This window comes from Camellia sinensis, chromosome 10, assembly GCF_055761805.1.
Source record: "Camellia sinensis isolate YWXY chromosome 10, ASM5576180v1, whole genome shotgun sequence".
NCBI lineage: Eukaryota > Viridiplantae > Streptophyta > Magnoliopsida > Ericales > Theaceae > Camellia > Camellia sinensis.
The window spans coordinates 77,530,745-77,550,354 of NC_138970.1; the positions used below are offsets into that span (position 1 = coordinate 77,530,745).

Here is a 19,610-nt window from a genome sequence, read left to right on the forward strand (position 1 = left end):
TTAGGTCTTGGTGTTGCATAGTTTAATGTGTTATGTGTTTTTGTTAGGATTCGTCTATTTATATGATAAATGTGGGTCCTATACGGTTATTAGGTTGGTGTGTCTATGTATTTGGGTTAGGATAGTGGAATTCATAATCTACTAAGAAACCTAATATCTATAGGATTTGGTTACTTAATTGTATAGAATTAGAATTCTTATGGGTAGACTATTAGAAATAGTCATGTGGACTATGGGATTTCATTTGAGAGAGATTAAGAGAGTAGTGAGGAAAAACAATAGAGATGTAAGGGTGAGAGAAAAAAATACCATGGACACCAGGCTAGTAAGGGCTCAACTATTTTTGAGCATGTGGTTTGGGTAATAGTGTGGGTTTTGAGTAGTTTGGCCATCTCACATGTATTCTCTATTTTGTTTATAATGGAAACTCTCTCTTTTATGGATATAGGCAATTTGAGCCGAACAACGTAAGAAGATTGTTATCAAAAAAGGATCTAGAGAAACGAGGTAGAGAGGGTTGATGGTTTGATCCTAATCCCCAGACTATTATGTTATATCCTCTCTAACCCTTCACTCTTTTACTAGCTAAAGTCCCAACCTAACCTTAGTTAAGCTACTGGCAAAAGAATGAATATTAAGGGTTGTGGCAAAGGCTCTAAAAATGCAAAAGGGAATGATTTTTGTGTTTTTGAACATTTTATTGTTTTTCATTAAAAAAAAATAGAAAAACCCAAAAAAATTTGAAGTTGAACTAACGTCTATTACATCGGGAGCAATTCCAAGTACACGCAGTCAAAAAGTGTGGATTATGAATTTAGGTACGGATTTGTAAAGGGAAATGAAAAAGTGAATGAAACGTAATTTTATTTTATAATTTCAACGGGTTGGTTGCCTTAGTGGGTGCAACCTGGGACCTAAGGATGCACTATATTCAGATTTTAGGTTCACCTCTCACTAGTTGCTTTCAACTCTTTGGGGCTACGCTCGCGGGCACTGTCTGAGATTTGTCCAATTCATGTGAAGAGGGCGTTTTACGTGAATTTCGAGATTAATTGAGGTGCGCATAAATTAATCCAAACACTCGGTCATAAAAAATGTAGTTATATTTTATTTATATTTCACTCATATTTTTTCTTTGTCTTTCAAAATCTATGTTCCAAACACTACATTATTGACCAATAACAAAATGACTTTTGACTAATTCACATTCAACACAAATTTAAGAACATTAAATGACAGGGACGGACGTAGGATTCTAATATCGAGGGGGGCGAGTGTATATGTAATCAAAAAATTTGTAATGTGCATGTGATATATATCAATTTCTACCCAAATATCACAAAAATATATAATTAGATGTTTCCGTTCATCGTATATAATTACAAAATGTTATCAAAATACAATTAGATATGTTTTAGTAAATCCATATTAATTTTCAAAAAAGCAACTATTTGCTTTAAATATCTACTTAGGCATCTAAAGTTGCGCTCGATGTTCTTTCATAATATAAAACGCATATATGATGGAATCTACATCAAAATCTTGAGTAATGTCTTTCTCAACATATGTTAGCAAGTAGCTTGAAAGAAAATCATCTTCCATCCTGTTGCGCAATCTAGTCTTTACAATTTTCATAGCTAAAAATGCACGTACTGTTGTCGCCATAGAAACTGGTAAATTAGAACAAAACGAATTAATCTATCGACAAGAGGATAGATTGTTGACTTCCTTGTTATTGCCAACATTTGGTACAAGTCAGAAATTGTCAATAACTGCTAAAACCTACGATGTTTAAGGATGTCAATCTCGTAGTTTTGCAATTGGAATTTCAAATGTATTTTTCTTGCTCTATAAAGTGATTAGGATAAATTGATTTGCAAGCTTGCATATATCTTCAATTTTGAACGAATTGTAATCATTCCTAGGATCTAAAGCAGAGCTAAGAATAAGCAACTCCATCACATCTTCTTTGAATCTATTGTTCAATTCTTGCAATTGAGAACCACATGTAATTGTAAAAATATCAACCCAAAAATGATGCTTAATAGTAATGTGATCTCTTTGGTGACAAACACGACCTCTACCAGATGTGTAACGAGCACTCATATCAAGAATATCTATGTTATATTTTCCATCCACAAAATAGTTAAACATTCTCCAACAAAGGAATCCATTCATATTCTCTATATTTTTGAACAAGTGCTTTTGTAGTTGACACCAGATGCATTGTATTCAATATATCTTGGGATTTACATTGCGAAGCTTGGCAAAGATCATCAGTAGTCCCCATATTATCTCTCATCAAATGTAAGATAAACACAAACTTTAAAGATGTAATCTTATCATAAACTCCATCAGCATCTGCATGTTAAGTAGAGGTGGCTCCATCATTGATGACATTACTTAAGACTGAACAAGTTGCTCTAAACATATTTATCAAATTGGAAATAGATCCCAAGTAAGAACCCCATCGAGTATCTCTAACCCGTTTAAATGTCCCAACTTGATTTTTTCCTTTACCAGTTTCAACTTCTGCTACAATTTCTTCAGCTTGAGCAACTTTCAACTGATCATGCCTTTTACAAGAAGAGCCAGATAGATTAACTGTGAGATCCAGATAAGAAAAAAATTGGACAACGGGTATAACCTCTCTTGCTATTGCTACCAATGCTAATTGGAGTCGATGAGCAAAGCAATGAACATAATATGTAAAATGATTGTCATGAAGAAATAAGGCCGGTAACCCAGTCCACTCTCCACGCATATTACAAGCACCATCATAGCCTTGACCACAAATATTTTGTACACTGAGATTATGATGAGATAGGACAATATATATTTCTTCTTTCAAAGTTGCTGATGTTGTATCCGATACATGAACTATGTCAAAAAAATGCTCCTTTATAAAGCCATATTTATCAACAAATCGTAGAACAATGGCCATTTGCTCCCTCTTTGATTCATCTCGAGCTTCATCCACTATAATGCAAAATTTTGCTTCATCAATCTCCTCAAGAATGCATCTTTGTATTTTGTCAAAGAAAATAATAAGAATCTCTTTTTGAATTCGATGCGAGTAGTATGAAGCATTTTGAGGAGCTTTGTGTAACACAACATCTGCCACATCTGCATTATAAGATGCCAAGAGCGTTATCAATTCAATAATATTTTCTCGATTGTTAGAATCATGACTTTCATCACAACCTCTAAATGCACAAGCTTGAAATGTAAGCCATTTGACAGCATCTATTGTAGTCTTCAACCACAAACGGATTTTGGCAACTTATTGAGAAGTTTGTTTCTCAACTAATTTCTCAATGTGTTGCGCTTGAATTGTTAAATCATGGCAAGATTCGACAATAATTCTATGCAATGAATTAGGGTCCTTTCCAATATGAGTTAAGAAAGCACAATTCTTCCCACTATTGGCTTTCTTCCATGAAGAAAATCCATCAGAAATGAAAGCGCTAGAAGTAGTGAGTCCATTTGGTTTTGTAAAAAGATAGCAAGGAAGACAAAAGGCACAATGTTTGGTTGGAGAATATTCTAGCTGATCTAGAAATAACTTGTACCAAGAAGCTAGAAAATGGCGCCCATTCTTCTCTTCAAAAGGTTGGTTGTCAGGTTGGTATGGTCCAAATTTGATGTAAGCTCGTCGAATCTCATCACGTTGAGATATCAAATACTCCCAAATTTGTGGTCATAGTCCTGGATCCCTTACCAAAGAAGATGTATCAACTTCTTTGGATTCTATTCTAGGCACTTTACGAGGACGTTGTTCAGGAATTGAAGCTTCAACATTATTAGTGAAATGTTTTGTAGTTGCATTAACTTCTATATCTTGAGAGCCTATTTTCTTAAAGAAGAATCAATTTTATTTAAGAACCTGAAAATTATTAAACAATTTTTGTTACTCACTAGGTAAGAAGCACACTAACAATATAATCTAATCTAACAAAGGATATGTCATTTTCAATGGGTAAATAATAAACATGTTCAGAGTAATAGAATTTTTAACCCCAACGAGGTGAATTGCATCCAAATTGAAGAGAATTGCAACGAAATTAAAGATATATAAGCATATTCATCTCTGTGAAATTAAAGATATTTATTATTATTATTATTATTATTATTATTATTATTATTATTATTATTATTATTATTATTTAAGCCTACAGTAAATGCTTGGTTTTGCAACCATAGCAAGAGAAGATTTCGATTTCATTTTGATTAGTTTTCCTCCATCTCAGCAACCAAACAAAGTATATTTAGATTTTTGTCATTTCCAAAAACGAGATTAATCATTTAAAAAAAATCAGACAACAAATGAGCGAATAAATTTGAAAAAAAAATGGAAGAGATTAGTATTACCTAGAAGTGAAAAAGTGAAAAAAGAATCGGAGGATGTAAGGTTTGATTCACTGTATTGTCTCCATTTGTTGTTTCAGTGCGAGCTTGTGAGGCCTAGGAGATTTGCGAGTTCTTTTCCAAGCTTTCATATCATTTACACACACACAAACACACACACACACACACACACACACACACACACACAGAGAGAGAGAGAGAGAGAGAGAGAGAGAGAGTAAAGTGGAGAAGGGGGCTTAAACAATTAGGTTAATAAGAATTTGGGGCATTTTCAAGCGTGGGCAGGTTACACGTGAGTAGTATTTTTTATATCTTGTATTTAGTTATAACCAAGCAATTAAAAATTTTGGGCCCTAATTAGACAAAAAAGGACTTTAACATATTAACAAATAAATTCTCAATTGTTTTAACATTACTAAATTTAAAATAAAAAATAATCATACTTAAAAAATAAATTATTATTATTATTATTTTTAGTATTTATCAAAATAATAATTAAATTTTAAAGTAGAAAATTTAAGGAGTGACAGTTCTTAAATTTTTTGCAAAAATTTTGAAGTGACGAACCTATATAATTTTAAAATATTTGTAATTTTAATACTATATTTAAGAGATTTTTTCAAAACTTTTTTATTTTGTGCGTGGGGGAGGGGGGATTCGCGTTTGCCAAACCCCATCCCAATGCAAATTATAAACGAATGTTAATATGGTTTAAAAACGTGAGTAATGCCGTCGCTATCTATTTTTCTTACACTATTCTATTATTCTAGTTTAATTGTTAATATTAGACATAATGTAAGTGATGAGACTCATTTCATTAATATTTTATTGACAAATAGAATAATAGATATAACATGACATAAAAAATATGCTAAGTGTGTGGGTGATTTTCCGACCACACTGCCCGCTTAGTAATCAGCTAGAGAGCACCGGCGGAATAGATGGCTTCAGCAAACCTGTAACAGAAAGAAAAGGCTCCGGCGGTGGCTCTTCCACCCGGGGGCACTCCGACGATCAAGTCAGTATATCTCTCAAAGATAATCAAGTGCTAAACTCACAAGCTTGAGTATAAAACTGTGTACCTTAGACCCACGGGGGTGCCTCTCTTTTATAGTTTACTCAATCCAAGTCCTACTAGAAGCCTGACTTTTATGGACTCCAATTTAGTACTTACTTTGGATTCCTCAAGAGATAAAGATAAACTCCCTAAGAGCTTTATCCTTATCTTAGCAAAGTCTTCTTTTTACTCTAGAACTCTTGTCCCTTATCCGCTTATCTCGGATTTTGATATCTTCAGAGATAACCTCGGCATTGTCAAGATAACCTCGGCATAACGACCATGACACGTGGCACGTTGGCTGACACGTCGGCGTCACCATGCCACATGTTGGTATTCAGAAAATACATCCCACAACTGCCCCCTAGGTTCTATTACCTCGGCATTTTGAGGTGATGGAACCTATATCTGTATTTTCTTCCAGTACCTCGGTGCGAGAACTCTTCGGACGAGATCACTTATTTCAGGCCGACGTGTTCCCTTCGGAGAACAAGAACTCAAACAAACTCCCTTACGCGCATGAGCTGTCATGCATTTCTTCTCAACCGTTTTCCTTACTTGTTCTATCGTCATTGGCCCGTGTCTGTGACACGCTTGTAATCCGTCTTTCACCTGTCTGCACCGTCTGACGCACGCGTTCCTCCAGGCGCAATAAATGCCGCTTTTTGCCGCCGTTTCAAGTTTTTGATAAAACTTTACTCTCCTCTTCGTTTCTTTACTTTTGCATTCGTTTTTCTGGCTCTTTCTCTCTCTAAACATTCTCAAACCCGCCATTGCTCTAGCTCCAAGCTCTACAACTATCTTCATTCCTCCATTCTAGCGAAGCTTTTGTCGTTCCGTCTTGCCTGCAATCCGTTGCCTTACCTCGGCGACTTGTATTCCGGCTTTATTTGTTCTAGTAAGCCTCTGTTCTTCTTATTTCAAATTTCTTCTGTGTGCTTTTGTTTACTTGCTGCCATTATTGCTTTGTTTCAAACCTTTGATTTTGCTGAACTATTTTGTCTGGACGCACTTATTCCATGATTTCACTCATGTCTTGAACACTTGTACTATTTCAATACTTTTTTGCCTTTGTTCTTGAGCCTGTGTTTCTTTCGCTTTTGAGAACCATACCTCTGTTCTTGATTCTGAAACGTCATTCTTTGTTTCTTGTTTCCTGTGTTGTTTTCCAGATCTCTGCCTTTAATTCTTGCTTTCAATCTTTGCCTTCATAGATTTAGGTTTGGGTTTTGTCTGTAGAACCCTGAATTTTTAAGGAAAACTGAAACAAGCCTTATCAGTCCTTACCTAGGGTTTTGCCGAGGTCCCAATAATCCCTTAAGAGCACCTTTTTCCTGAAATCTAGCCTTCTGACTTTAGGCCGACGTTATGGGCATGTGGAGACATAGGGTTGATACCCCGACCAAACTTGAGTACTTTAGGCAGGAGTTCTCCATCCCTGCCGATGTTCATCTGAAACTGGCTGAGGATGGTGACTCCATCATGCCTACCAAAAACACCATGCCTCTCCCTATTGTAGCCTTTCCTGAGTGTGGACTTCAGCTTCCACTTAACATTCTTTTCCGCGAGATTTTGCATTTTTATAAGCTAAACCCTATGCAACTTGCCATAAACTCTTATTGAGTGATTTTTGGTATCATAACCCTAGCTAGGCAGGAGAATGTTAGGATCACCCTTGCCGATGTTCAATATTGTTATACCATGTGGCCCCTTAACCTGAAGGAAAAAGGTTACGTCTACTACCTCATGCCGAGGTCTACTGAATTCAAAATTATAGCCGACCTCCCGGACTCCAACAAGGGAGCCGGAGATGACTTTGTCATTGCTTCGGGAAATTGGGAATTTGGTCCAGACGAAGATGTTCACCTCTACCCTCTTCCTCGAACAGTTAAAGAGGGCAAGGGTAAGAGACCAACGCCAATACTTAGTTATTTCTTTTTCCAAGTCTTGAAAACTTTCTGTTTCTAATGTCTTGTTTGTTTGTCCTGCAGATCTTCATCAGCCACCAAAAAACTTTCACCAATCCTTCTTCCCAGGAAAAGATTTAAAGAAGCTCCTAGCTCTTCCAATCCATAAGCGCAAGGCTCCCCTGTTACTGAACTTTATTCCGACATACAAATCCACACTGTCCGACGTCCCAAAAAGGAAGAAGAAGAGCCTATCTCCTCCCTCTGCTACCACTCTGCAAACAGCATCAACATCTCGGGTTGACCAAGGGTCAACCTCTGATCCAGCCGACCAACCATCAACTTCTGACCCATACCTAATCCCAATACCAGAAAGAAAACGTTGGCGAAGACTCGTAAAACCTGCCGAGATGGTTCGCCCAAAGCCTGTCGCCCAAGATCTCCTAGCTGACCTTCCAACCGACATCGATGCTGTTCCATCCCAACCATTGCCCCCGCCGAAGCCAAGAAGAACCAAGAAGGCCTAGCCTAAGGCCAAGGCTACTGAGGCTGAGGCTGAGGCTGAGGATGCTTGTAACAAGTCCGCGTGGGACCCCGTGCTACAGTTCGGACTCGATTTGTTGTCACGGTTCTTAATCTGAACCAAAGAGTCCAAATCCGGCAAATCGTTTTGAGAAACAGATTTTGTGAAAAGAAGTTCCAAACATGGACTGCTTTGCCAGATACAGAGTCGCCACCTAAATATTTTTAATGGGGAAATTTAGGAAACCCTGACTCGGTGCCGAAGGCCACATGTCCGTCATCACCGGAGTTGTCTCGGCTCGGGAGCTAGGGTACGATTGGGGAAGGTCAGCTATGAGCACCCCCTCTCGCCCGATCCGAAGATCGGCCTCTACTAACTGTGATATCTAGTTTTGAAAACTTTATATGCTCTTATTCCGGTTATTAGCCTAGAATTACTATGTTATGCGCACAGCAAACAAGTATAGACTAGATTGCCTAATTTGGAAATAAGCATTGCATATCCGTTTGTTTTTGAAAAACGCTTTGGAATTTGCTACTCGCAAGTAGGCTAAAACACGGATTTCAACGAGTTTTTCCAACTCAAACAATCCAACCTTCACCCACAGGCATTCAAACAGTTTATCTCACATAAGCATCTAGTCACATGGTAAGCATGTTGTCATGATAGCATTCACACTCATGCGAGATGCTAAAGCGAAAATACTTACATCGTACTCCGTGCCAAAACAATAAACTAGTTAGCAAACATGCATGTCCTAGCTCATGTTAATTTGCCTAATGCAACACACACAGGATGCAATCGAAGTAGGCTCGGCTAACCTAAGCATGGCATGTGAAATGCGGTCAATTGATGCACGTATTCAATTTGGAATTGAAGTTCGAATGCAGTTAGCATGATGTACCGAGCCCGGTGCATGCAATACGGATGCATGAATGCACACATGCATAGCATAAGGTATGCTAATTCGAAAAATGCCCTAATCTATCATTATAAGCAGGTAAATAAAAGGGAAGAAAGACGTGAGGTTGGAAGACATACACACACTCACGCACACTTATTACATAACCGTCCTCACTCGGAGGGACCAAATAAATATTACATTCCGAATGATAAGCAAATAAAATTATTACAGAATTTCTAATTTACATAGCAGAATGAATGTAAACAAAAGGGAATGTGGCCACAGCCCCCGCCTCAGGATGCGCGAATGATGCATGCTCGAATCCGTCTCGTCCGGAAAGCCCGCACCATACCATTGCTGCCTCTGTTTTACTGCCTTGCTTTTCTGAAAAATGCCAAAATTCGGGGACAGGTTCCTTGCACACTGCAGAATACCACCGGCTGGGGGAAATTCCCACCGACAGTGTATAATTCCCATCGGCTGCTGATTTAGTCACCGGCCATTCACCAACGGCCGGTCGGCAATGTATTATGCCGGCCGGCAGAAATTTCCTGCAAGAGACAGTTTTGACAGCAACAGAGGACAGACAGCATATGGCATGGGATTTCAAGCACATGTATGCATGGACACACTCCCTATCATGTAATGGACTCAAGGGAGCATGGCCCTCGACCCTCGGGCCACCAATCACACATTTCGATGCATGATGGCCAAAGAGTCAAGTATGCATTTCAATGTCAAATGCAATGCACACAAAACATACAAGGGACCCAACCTCAATCATGGTTGGTCAAGAGGCGAGGCAATGCACAATAATGTACATGCGACCTAAGCATGCAAGCAAACATACAAACATGTAATATAACTACATGGCACACACAATGCTAACAACATAACATGCACAACGCATTGAAACATGGCATACACAATGCAAGATGGACTTACACCAATGTGAGTGGACCTCAGCCACACCTACATCAGTGGCCATTAGATGAAAACAAGACAACTCAAAATGCGTGCACGCGTGCACGCAAACCGAGGACCGACCCTCAGGCATCGAAATGCCACTCTAATGAGACATGGCAAAGACATGGAATATGATATGTAAACATGTAAAAATCAGTAGCAAAATGAGGGGCAAAACAGGCCCGAAACAAGGCGAAATGATACCCGATGCATGGAATTTCTCCCGAAATGCAAAACTAGGTACATGAAATGGCTTACAGCTATACAAAGCATGCATAATTGGTACATGGAATGAAAAGACAGAAGCAAGGCAGCCCCAAAATAAGCATTTTTACAGCTCAAAGCATGGCCAAATAGTAAGCACAAGTGGGACTAAATTGTCATACAAAAATGGCTCCGCAAGGGAGGCAATGAAGCAAGTGGTAGATTCAAAGCCCAAATAGAAAAAGACTCCTCTACTACACTGAAGAGGGACCAAAAATATGACTACTTACAGTATACTAGTATGCTCAAAATGCCATGCAAGGTAGGGCCCAAAAGAGGTCAAAACACAAAGTATACAAAAAATTCATTAAACAGCCAAAGTCCCTTAATGAAACATGACAAGGGGGTCAAAATATGGCCACTCTCAGTTCGGACCAAGGTCCAAAAACAGAAGCTCAATAGGCTAATAAATCATGCAAAAATGGGGATCAAAGAGGGGGATAATGACAAGTGGCACATGGAGGTCCCAAACAGTAAGAAGGGCTCAAAATAAGCCTATCTAAAGTTTACATCATGCTCTGAAACAGATTACACATAGGCCAAAAATGCTATGCAAGATTATGGCAATACAAAGGGGTAATGAACTGTTTTGGTCGGAGCTCAAAACAGCAAGCATGTATGGCTAAGAAATGACACAAGAATAAGCTCAAAAGAGTGGGAATGGTACTCACCCTTGAAGACCAAACTTTGGTTGCTTCTTGGCTTGAGAAGTGATGCCTCCTAGCTGCTGGAAAGCTCCCCAAGCTGCTGGAAATGGAGTAGTGGTGGTGATGCTAGGTAGTGATGAAGGAATGGTGCAAGGAACTTGGATGCTTGAGCTTGAAAGAGAGAGATGGAGGGAGATATGGAGAGAGGGTGTATATATATCAGATATATGTGCCCTAGGTCTGGTTTTTGCTGAACCAAAACAATGGAGAAGGAGGCTTTCTTTTATAGAGCAAGGAAATGGCATAAAGCTTCTCAAAGAAGCTATACAAAAGGGTCAAAGGAACCAAGCTTCTAAGAGAAGCTAATGCAAAGGTGCAAGCTTCTTAAGGAAGCCAAGACAAGGGGTCAAAGCTTCCTCAAGAAGCTTTGAGCAAAGGGTGCAAAAAAGAGGGTCAAAAGGGGTGCAATGGGTGCAAAACAGCCACACACGTGCATGGGGAGCAGAGTCTGTGCATTCCAGCTGGCACAGCTGGCATCCATTCAATCTGTAGAATACTCCGGAAGGTCGTTGGCTAGCAAAATTGGTTGGTCGCCTACTTTAACTAGCCGGTCGGCAATCTATTTGGCCGGTCGGCCATCTGTTCTGGCCGGTCGGCCATCTATTTGGTCGGTCGACAAAATGTTTGGCCGGCCGGCAGGAAAAATCTGCTCTGCAGGTCCAACTTCAAACGGGCATAACTTCTTCATATGAACTCCTTTTCAGGTCAATCTTGTGTCCAAATTGAAGCCCCGGAAGTAAGCTTTCCAATGGAACCAGCCTTGCTTCAAAATTCTAACTGTACAAAAGGTTATGTTTGTTTTAGTGAAGGCTGTTCAGTTTCGGTCCAACCAGGATGATGCCCAACTTCAACCAATCACATCTCCGCCCTCCGGACTTGGATTTAAGAGATTTTTGAGTGCAAAATGAAGCCCCGGAAGTAAGCTTTCTGACGGTGCTGGATCCATAGCTAAAATTCAAGTGTACAGACAGATAAGCCCGATTCAGCGAGGGCTGCTCGACTCGCTTCTGCCCGGATTCGTGCCGAACTTCTCCCAAACTAGTTTTCTCCCCTCCTTTCCTCTCTTCTTCAACTCCAAACCCCTAAACAAAGTGTTTTGAAATATTTTTCAAGGATTTCATCTCTCTTTCATTCATTTCCACTTCGTTCCTGCTCAGTTTACCGAAAAGCGTAACGTTTGACAAAAATGCAAGTCTCGGAACATCGCAGAAACTTTATTTCAAAAATGTTTTGAAAGAGAGGGTTTTTAGGTCTAAAAACCATTCAAAAATTTTTGATCCAAAAGGGGTGTGAAGTTGGGCTTTGGCTCTCTCCTTGCCGAAGAGATTGAACCTTTGCCCTGCACATCTTTTACCACCAAGTAAACCATCAGTAACGCCCAAGTCTTGAGGGCGGTCAAAAATGGGGTGTCTATAGTTGCCGCTCTTTGACAGAACTCGGAAGTCATAAGAATGACGGGAGTGAATGTCAAAGCCCAGAGACGACCCATTTTTGACAAGGACGAAGACTTGGACAAACAAACAAAATACGAATGAATGAATGGTTGTGCCCGCAGGCTGCCTACGTATCCCTTTGCAAGGAATCAAACCAGCGTAGTTCAGGGGCAGGATGCAAATGATATGAAAGAAGACTTTGACAATTGGACTTATACGCTACGCGAAGCCGGTTTGTATTCAAAACAATGCAATGTACTAACAAGTACAAGTGAGGTGCGCAAGATAGCGCGATAGGATGCATGCAAAATGCAAGTAAGGTGCACAAAACAGTGCGACGCAATGAACTGACAAATGCTACAAGCATTTTCTATGCAAGATGAGAGAGAGCATGTAATGAAATGCACAAGATAGTGCGATGCGCAAGAGAGCGCGAGTGATAAACTGCACAAAATAGTGCGATACGCAAGAAAGCGCGAGTGATTTGAAATGCACAAGACAGTTCGAGTGATTTGAAATGCACAAGAAAGTGCGATTGAGGTGCGTAAAATAGCGCGAAATGTAAACTGCACAAAACCGTGCGATGCGCAAAATAGCACGAATGTAAACTGCACAAAACAGTGCAATGCGCAAAATAACGCGAATGATTTTGAAATGCATAAGAAAGTGCGATACGCTAAATAGCGCGATTGATTTTGAAATGCACAAGACAGTGCAATACGCTAAACAGCACGAGTGATTTTGAAATGCACAAAATAGTGCGATACGCTAAATAGCGCGATTGATATGCAATGCACAAAATAGTGCGATACGCTAAACAGCGCAATTGATTTTGCAATGCACAAGATAGTGCGATACGCTAAACAGCGCGATTGATATGCAATGCACAAAATAGTGCGATACGCTAAACAACGCGATTGATTTTGCAATGCACAAGACAGTGCGATACGCTAAACAACGCGATTGATATGCAATGCACAAAATAGTGCAAGTGAGATACAACCACAAGATACACAAGACAGTGCTAGTGAGATATAAAGTGTAAGTGCACAAGATAGTGCGAGTGAATGCATGTTCTATGCAAATGAGGTGCATTTTCTATGCAAGTATGGAAGAGTGCATTTTCTATACAAAAGATATGAGCATTTTCTATGCAAGAAACAGGAGCATATTCTATGCAATATTGAAAGCAAATTCTATGCAGAATCGAAAGCAAGCATATTCTATGCATGAATCATAACGATGCGCGACACGCATGTCACAGAAGTGTATATGAAAGTGCAAATTCTATGCAATGGAAGGGCATCAAACATGTACTCTGGTGCCTTCGATTTACCTTTCGGAGGACTTTGTAACACACTCAGCTCAAAAAAGGGACACCCTGTTTACATTGGCGAGAGATAACATCTGCTGCTGCTTTAATTGCCATTCTGACTTGAAGCAAGCTTACACTTGGGGTCGAGATACACTCATACTCCAGAGAAATGGCGAGGTCTGGGAAGGTGCACCTGAAATGCAGTCTCGGATCTTGCCAAAGCTGGAACACCCTAAGATGCTCCAAATTTTCCTTTTTTCTTTTGCTTTGCAGTCTGGAACCTACATAGCTTCAGATAGGTCCTTGTTCTACTGTTCACACTTATCGGGGGTGGACCCTGCAGTTTTATGAAAGAACAAATACTGTTTTGCACAAATGTGGAGAATGGCACAGCACTCTGAGCACAAGATGATTTTTTGGAAATTGAGAAATGAGTTCATAACCGGGTATTGAGCCGACGACTGGCCACAGCCAAAACGACTCGACAAGGGAAAAACAAAGGTAAATAGCCTAAACACATCGAGTAACACTCGAAGCGACTCAAAACAAGAATCGAGACAGACAAAATAAAACACAAGACTCAAATGTGCACATGGAGCCTGTTTCCCTGGGTATTGTTTCCCACCCTTTCTCATTTGTGATTCTCACATCCCTCGGCCCTCAGGCTCCGTTTTTCTGAAAAATCCCTTTTTCTCACTTTTTCTCTCAGCGCACATCTCTCTATTATTCAATCTCTCATTTTAAATCCCTTCCCTAGGTGGTTGATGGATAAACAGAAAGTTGCGGGCTCTTGCCCCTAGCATTCCGCTAGATTCTTCTTCTTGTTCACAATAGTGAGTTTCTCCCACAGAGAGGTTGTGCCACAACTGGACGGGTAGCAGATCCGCAGCTGACATCGGTTGACGATGCTCTGCTGGGGAGTTTGGACGTGATCAGATCTGTCCAGATAAAGGAGTGGAATATCCTAATCCATTCCAATTTGCGCTTCGCACTTGGTTTGATACCTCGTTGCTTGGAGGATGTGAGAGTTTTCTGCCCTTTTGCGGTTAGCTTCAGTGGTGCCCTTTTCTGGCAGGTAGAGTGCCCTTTCTGGCAGATTCATTGACAACAGGAGAAAGACAGGAAGCCTGACTCAACTGTGCCCCTAGTTCATTATTTTGACCATTTTTTATTTTTGCTTTCCACTGAAACAATTTTGACCAATATGAGAGTCAGATTAACATACTTGTTCAATTTTTGATTTGAAAATCATGCAAGTTAGGTTATGAGCACTGAAAATTTTCCCTTTTTGGGTCCAAGAAATGGTCCACTTTTTTTGGAAAAATGGAATAATTTTCGAGAGAATAGTCAACCTCAGTAAAAATTCTCAAAAACTATTTTTGCAAACGGCCAATGCTCAACAAGCACGGAACCTACTCTTGAGATGCGCAACTTTAGATCCGAAGGAAAATTGCCCCTTGCTTGAAAAGAGCTGCACGGCAACGGAAAGTTGCCCCTTGTTTGAATGGCACCGCGGCACACTGTATGGCAACGAAAAGTTGCCCCTTGTTTGGATAGCATCGCAGCGCATTGCAATCAGTCCTCAGAGTGACGATGACAACCGAACTCTTGGATACAGAGAAGGCAAAGATGATCAAAACCATTACATAGACACAGTTGATCTTGGAGTGTTTTACGGCTGGACTTCGGAATGAAGTTGCCTACGTATCCAAATATGGGAATCAAGCCTTACGTAGTTCGGGGTTAAGGTACACTCGGGTATTTAACCTCTCCTTTTACGCTCTAACTTTTGCCAAGGTCGCCCTTTGCGGGTTTTCAACCTTGCGAGCTATATTCTTTAATTCTTTTTCATTTCTTTTCTTCTTTTTTCCATCTTTTTCTTCTTTTCTTTTTTTTTCTGTTTTCATTTTTTGCATTTTCTTCATTATTATTTATTTTTTTGTATTTTTCTCTTTTGTTCTTTTCTTCTCTTTTTTTCTCGCTCTAACTTTTGCCTGGGTCGCCCTTTCGGGTTTTCGGCCCAGCTAGCCTCTCAAGGGTAAAAGTGTAGCTTGGTCCATGTCAAATGGTTCTGAGATCTCGAATCCGTCTGAATCCAAGAGAGTGGCTGCCGTTCCTTGACGATGCAGGAGTTCATCCCGTGGAGGCTGAATTTGCCCCTAGTGTCGTGGATCGGAACTCAGTTTTTCTTCAGCAATACTTTATTCTTTCCTCCCTCTGGGATTTGGCATTCTTGCCGATCTTCATTGATTTGTGGAATGATCCATCTTCGGCTCTTCGAGCACAATCTGGCATCTTTTACCCCTAGTCCGAGGGGTGCTTCTGATCTAGTTTTGCAAGTTTCTTTTGATGACATCTGATCTTCTTGATCTGACTTCCCTGCCCCTAATTCATGGGCTGCTTCAAATCAGGCCACACAGGCCTCACATTGTGGTTGATCGTTGAACCTTCCGAATCCAAGTTCAAGGTTTGAAAATGAGAGGTCGAGTCTCTAGGCTGAGAGCGATCCTACGCTGCACAATCTCAAGAGTGATTCCACACAGGTCTTCGCAGGATCGCGCAAAATATTTTTTTAAATCTTTTAAGAGAGCGACTAGTCGCTCGCGCTGAAGACAGTGTGGGACCAATCTGGATCAAGCCAGGATCCTTCTCAGTACTCACATTAACAAGCATGATCTCAATCATTAAGGGCTTAGCATGCCTCTCTTTCTCTCAAATGATCAAATTTTTGCAAGAACCCGAGGAATTCCTTCCTCTTCGTTTTCATCACAATGTTCAAAAACAGCTTTGAAAAACTTAGGTCAATGCAATGATTTAAAAGCACAGAGAAGCAGGTGAAATGCACTGTCGTTCCATTCGACTTTCTGGCACAACTGGCACAAGGCAGAAGTAAGCACAAAAGCACGAAAAACCACTGCTGTTTCATTCATCACTGTTGGTGTAACTGGCTCCATGGCAGAAACAGACTCAAAAGAAAGCGAAAAGACAAACACAAAACAAAATAGTGATGCCCGAGGTAACACCCCCGGAATCACCTGACTCTAACAAAACAGGACTGACTCGATACAACAAGACAGACCTGACCAACTTAGTACAAAAAGACTGACCATATACAAAACAACAAAACTGACCCAATACCCAAGTTAGAAAGTACAAAAACTAGTGTTCGCACATTGCTCAGAATTGTGCATGCCAAACGCCACATCTGAAGTAAAGTGAGCGCCGCCCGCAGGTGGTTCATCCCCCGATCGCACCGCATTATCCCCCAGGTTCACTGATCCAATGACGATAGACTTTGTTGAGTTGGTGCGACGATGACCTTATTGTCAATCAGATCTTGTATTTCATGGCGAAGACGGAAACAACCATCAGTGACATGGCCGACTTGTTGATGAAAGGCACAGTACTTGGTCGGATCATGGGAGGAAGGAAGTCTATCTGGCAGTGGTCGCGGCTCCAGGGGTTTCAGATCCCCCTCTCTAATCAGGACCCTCAAGGCCGCTGATAAAGACATGTACAGTGGTGCGAGCACCCTCTGGCCTCGAGGTGGGTATTTTGAGGTTTGTGGAGTTTTGCTGGATGCACCAGCAAAGGGATTGGTAGGCGCTGACTGGGTTTGTTGATCTCTTCCGAGCAAGGGTTTAGAGCTGAAAGGAACATTCCTGGTACAGCGGCCCTTCTCCCGGATTGCCCCTTGATTCAGACTGCTCTCATTCTGAGTGGCGAAAGTGTCATCTGCAATTTTTGCAACAACTGCGAGTACTTGCTGTCTGTTCAGCCCTTCGGCTTTCAAAGCCTCAATATCCCACTGAAGGTGTTCATGGGAACCAATGCCTGCCCCTACCTTGTTCTTACCACTTGCCTCCACTTTGCCAAGGGATTGGCCTTCTTCAAATGCAGCCCATCCTGAGGAGCCTTTTGACATGAACTCCCTAGTATGTGATGCGGTTGATGACGGAGCCAAAACTCCAAAGGCCAGATCTGCCACAGTTCTCTGAAGATCTTCGATCATCTTCATCAGCTCAGAAGTAGTGGGTTCATGGGTTTGAGATAATTGGGGTTCAGATGCACCCATCATGCATAAGTCTATGATTTCCGGGATAAACACCTCAGGCTTGGGTAGATGGGTCGGGGTGATGTATACGCTGCGGTCGTAAGGGACGGCCAGTGTGTGGATCAGATTGAGATGTCGATGAGGTACTTGGTCATTGGGGGCTGAAGGTGGAGCTATCGTTCGGTTGTCGATGAGATTTTGGACCTCATGACGATGGCGGTAGCAACGGTCGGTGCCATGACCGCGCTGCTGATGGTACATACAGTACTTGGAGGGATTATGTCTGGCTGGAAGTGGGTCAGGCAGAGGTTGAGGATCGAGGGGTTTGAGATGCCCTCTTTCCATCAAGGCTTTTAGTGCGCTAGTCAGGCTCATATAGAGGGGAGCAAAAGTTCTGCCCTAAGCTCGAGCTGGGCCGGCTATTTGTAGGCTTGGTTTGGCAAAAGGGTTGGCTGTGGCGACTGCATTGATCTCGGTGGGTTTGGGGATGACGCTACTACCAGCATTGGTACTCCTTGCAATCGCCCTCCTTGTCGGTTCACTTGTTCTGGGAATGATCCCGCTGTTGAACGCATTCTCGACCTGAACCCCCAGTTCATGCAAACTTTTGAAAGTGAATAGTGGAGCGACTATTAACTTTTGCAACATATCATGCTCGAGGTTTCGCACCATCATCTGCACTTGATCCCTCTCGGAAGGCCGATCTGTCATCTGTGCTGCCTTTGCCCTCCACCTTGCTACAAATTCCACAAAAGACTCTGTTGGGTTCTGGCGGGTTGTTTCAAGCTCTTGCATGGTCATTTCAACTCGGGTATTGTAGGAATACTGATCGACAAAGGCCTCAGCCAATTCTTCCCAGTCTTGCTTCACTTTATCTTCCAACTTAGCGTACCAAGTGGCTGCTACACCCGACAGGGTTCTTCCATACAGAGAGAGTTTCTGTGGCTTAGTTAGACCCATCGGCTTCAGGACATCCAAGAAAAGTCGGATATGTAACATTGGATCTCCAGACCCGTCGAAACGGTCAATATATGGCATTTTGAATTTGTCTGGGAGCCGAACGGCAGCCTCGGTGTGCCCATCCTCAATGTCGGGAATGGAGTTAAGGCCCTGTGCCTTTTTTAATTGCCTCTCAAGGTTCGCAATTTTCACTGCAGTCGGATGGAGCTCATTAACATCAAAGGAATAAAGTCTCTCATTAGGCTGCACGAGGGGTCTGAGCACCTGAGCTTGAGTCAACCTTTCTCGAGGATTCGGACACTGCAAATCTTCAACTGGCAGAAGTGGGTCAAAGTTTGGCTGGGGTCCCAAAGCTGGACGTGAGGCAGATGCCCCAGATGGACGCTGTATTTCAATACTGGTCTCAGCCTGCATGGCAGTTCCCTGATTTAACGCTGCTATCACGGCCACAAATTCTTCCGAACCCTGGGCCATCATGGTCTGCTGAGCCTGAACAAAGGTAATGTGACTAGCGACCGACGGATCAGATGAACCGGTGAGCCCTGACTGGCCTTTCTTTGCCTTGCCTCAGCGAAAGAACACTGGTTGCCCTTGAATTGAATTTCTGACCTAACAAAGTCTATCAACACTAGTCCAATGTACCCCGGGGATATCGGAGCCTTCTGAAGCTATAGTTCCAGGACTACCGCTAGCAAAAGAGAAAACAGACAGCATCTCAGCACAATTTCACTGGAACGGATTTGAGAATACTAGGATGACTGTACTCAATACTGATCACTGTTTCCCAAATATCTGCCTGTAAACTGATACCCTCGGTAAAACTGATTCCCCAAATACTGATGCTGATGCCCACAGGCCTGATACCCAGACTTGCAAACTGATACACACAACCTATAGAGACACACTCTGACAGCACATAGCAAGCAAGTAAGAGCCAAAACACCCCTATGTTGGGGTAGGGTTTCCCTGTCCTATTTTGTCAAGAGCTAGGGTTTCACTACGCACGCAGCGGTTTCAAACAACCTATAATCAGGTAAGCAGCCTGTCCTAACTTGGAATGGTCACTATGGATTCCGAATATGCACTAGGTCGAATGGTCAAAAAAGGGTGCCCCGGTAAAAATCGGGGTTTGTGTTCCCATACTGTCAGAGC

General features: G+C 41.6%; 1 protein-coding gene across 1 annotated transcript; it reads right to left on the reverse strand.

Annotated features, from left to right (window-relative positions):
- Positions 1-1,848: 1,848 nt before the first annotated feature.
- On the reverse strand, positions 1,849-7,798 carry LOC114269197 (uncharacterized). Its single transcript, XM_082890187.1, has 4 exons — positions 7,522-7,798; positions 2,467-3,126; positions 2,254-2,361; positions 1,849-2,117 (listed from the first exon to the last, which is right to left on the reverse strand). Exons 1-4 carry the CDS (start codon positions 7,796-7,798, stop codon positions 1,849-1,851), a joined length of 1,314 nt encoding a protein of 437 aa, XP_082746313.1.
- Between the last annotated feature and the right edge of the window lie 11,812 nt (positions 7,799-19,610).

Coding starts and splice junctions, on each gene's coding strand:
- LOC114269197 (XM_082890187.1), bottom strand. CDS start 7,798: ATGTCGGTTGGAAGGTCAGCTAGGAGATCTTGGGCGACAGGCTTTGGG. Junction 2,362..2,466: donor GGTTAGAGATACTCGATGGG/GTTCTTACTTGG, acceptor CTTAACATGCAG/ATGCTGATGGAGTTTATGAT. Junction 2,118..2,253: donor TCTTTGCCAAGCTTCGCAAT/GTAAATCCCAAG, acceptor AATATAACATAG/ATATTCTTGATATGAGTGCT.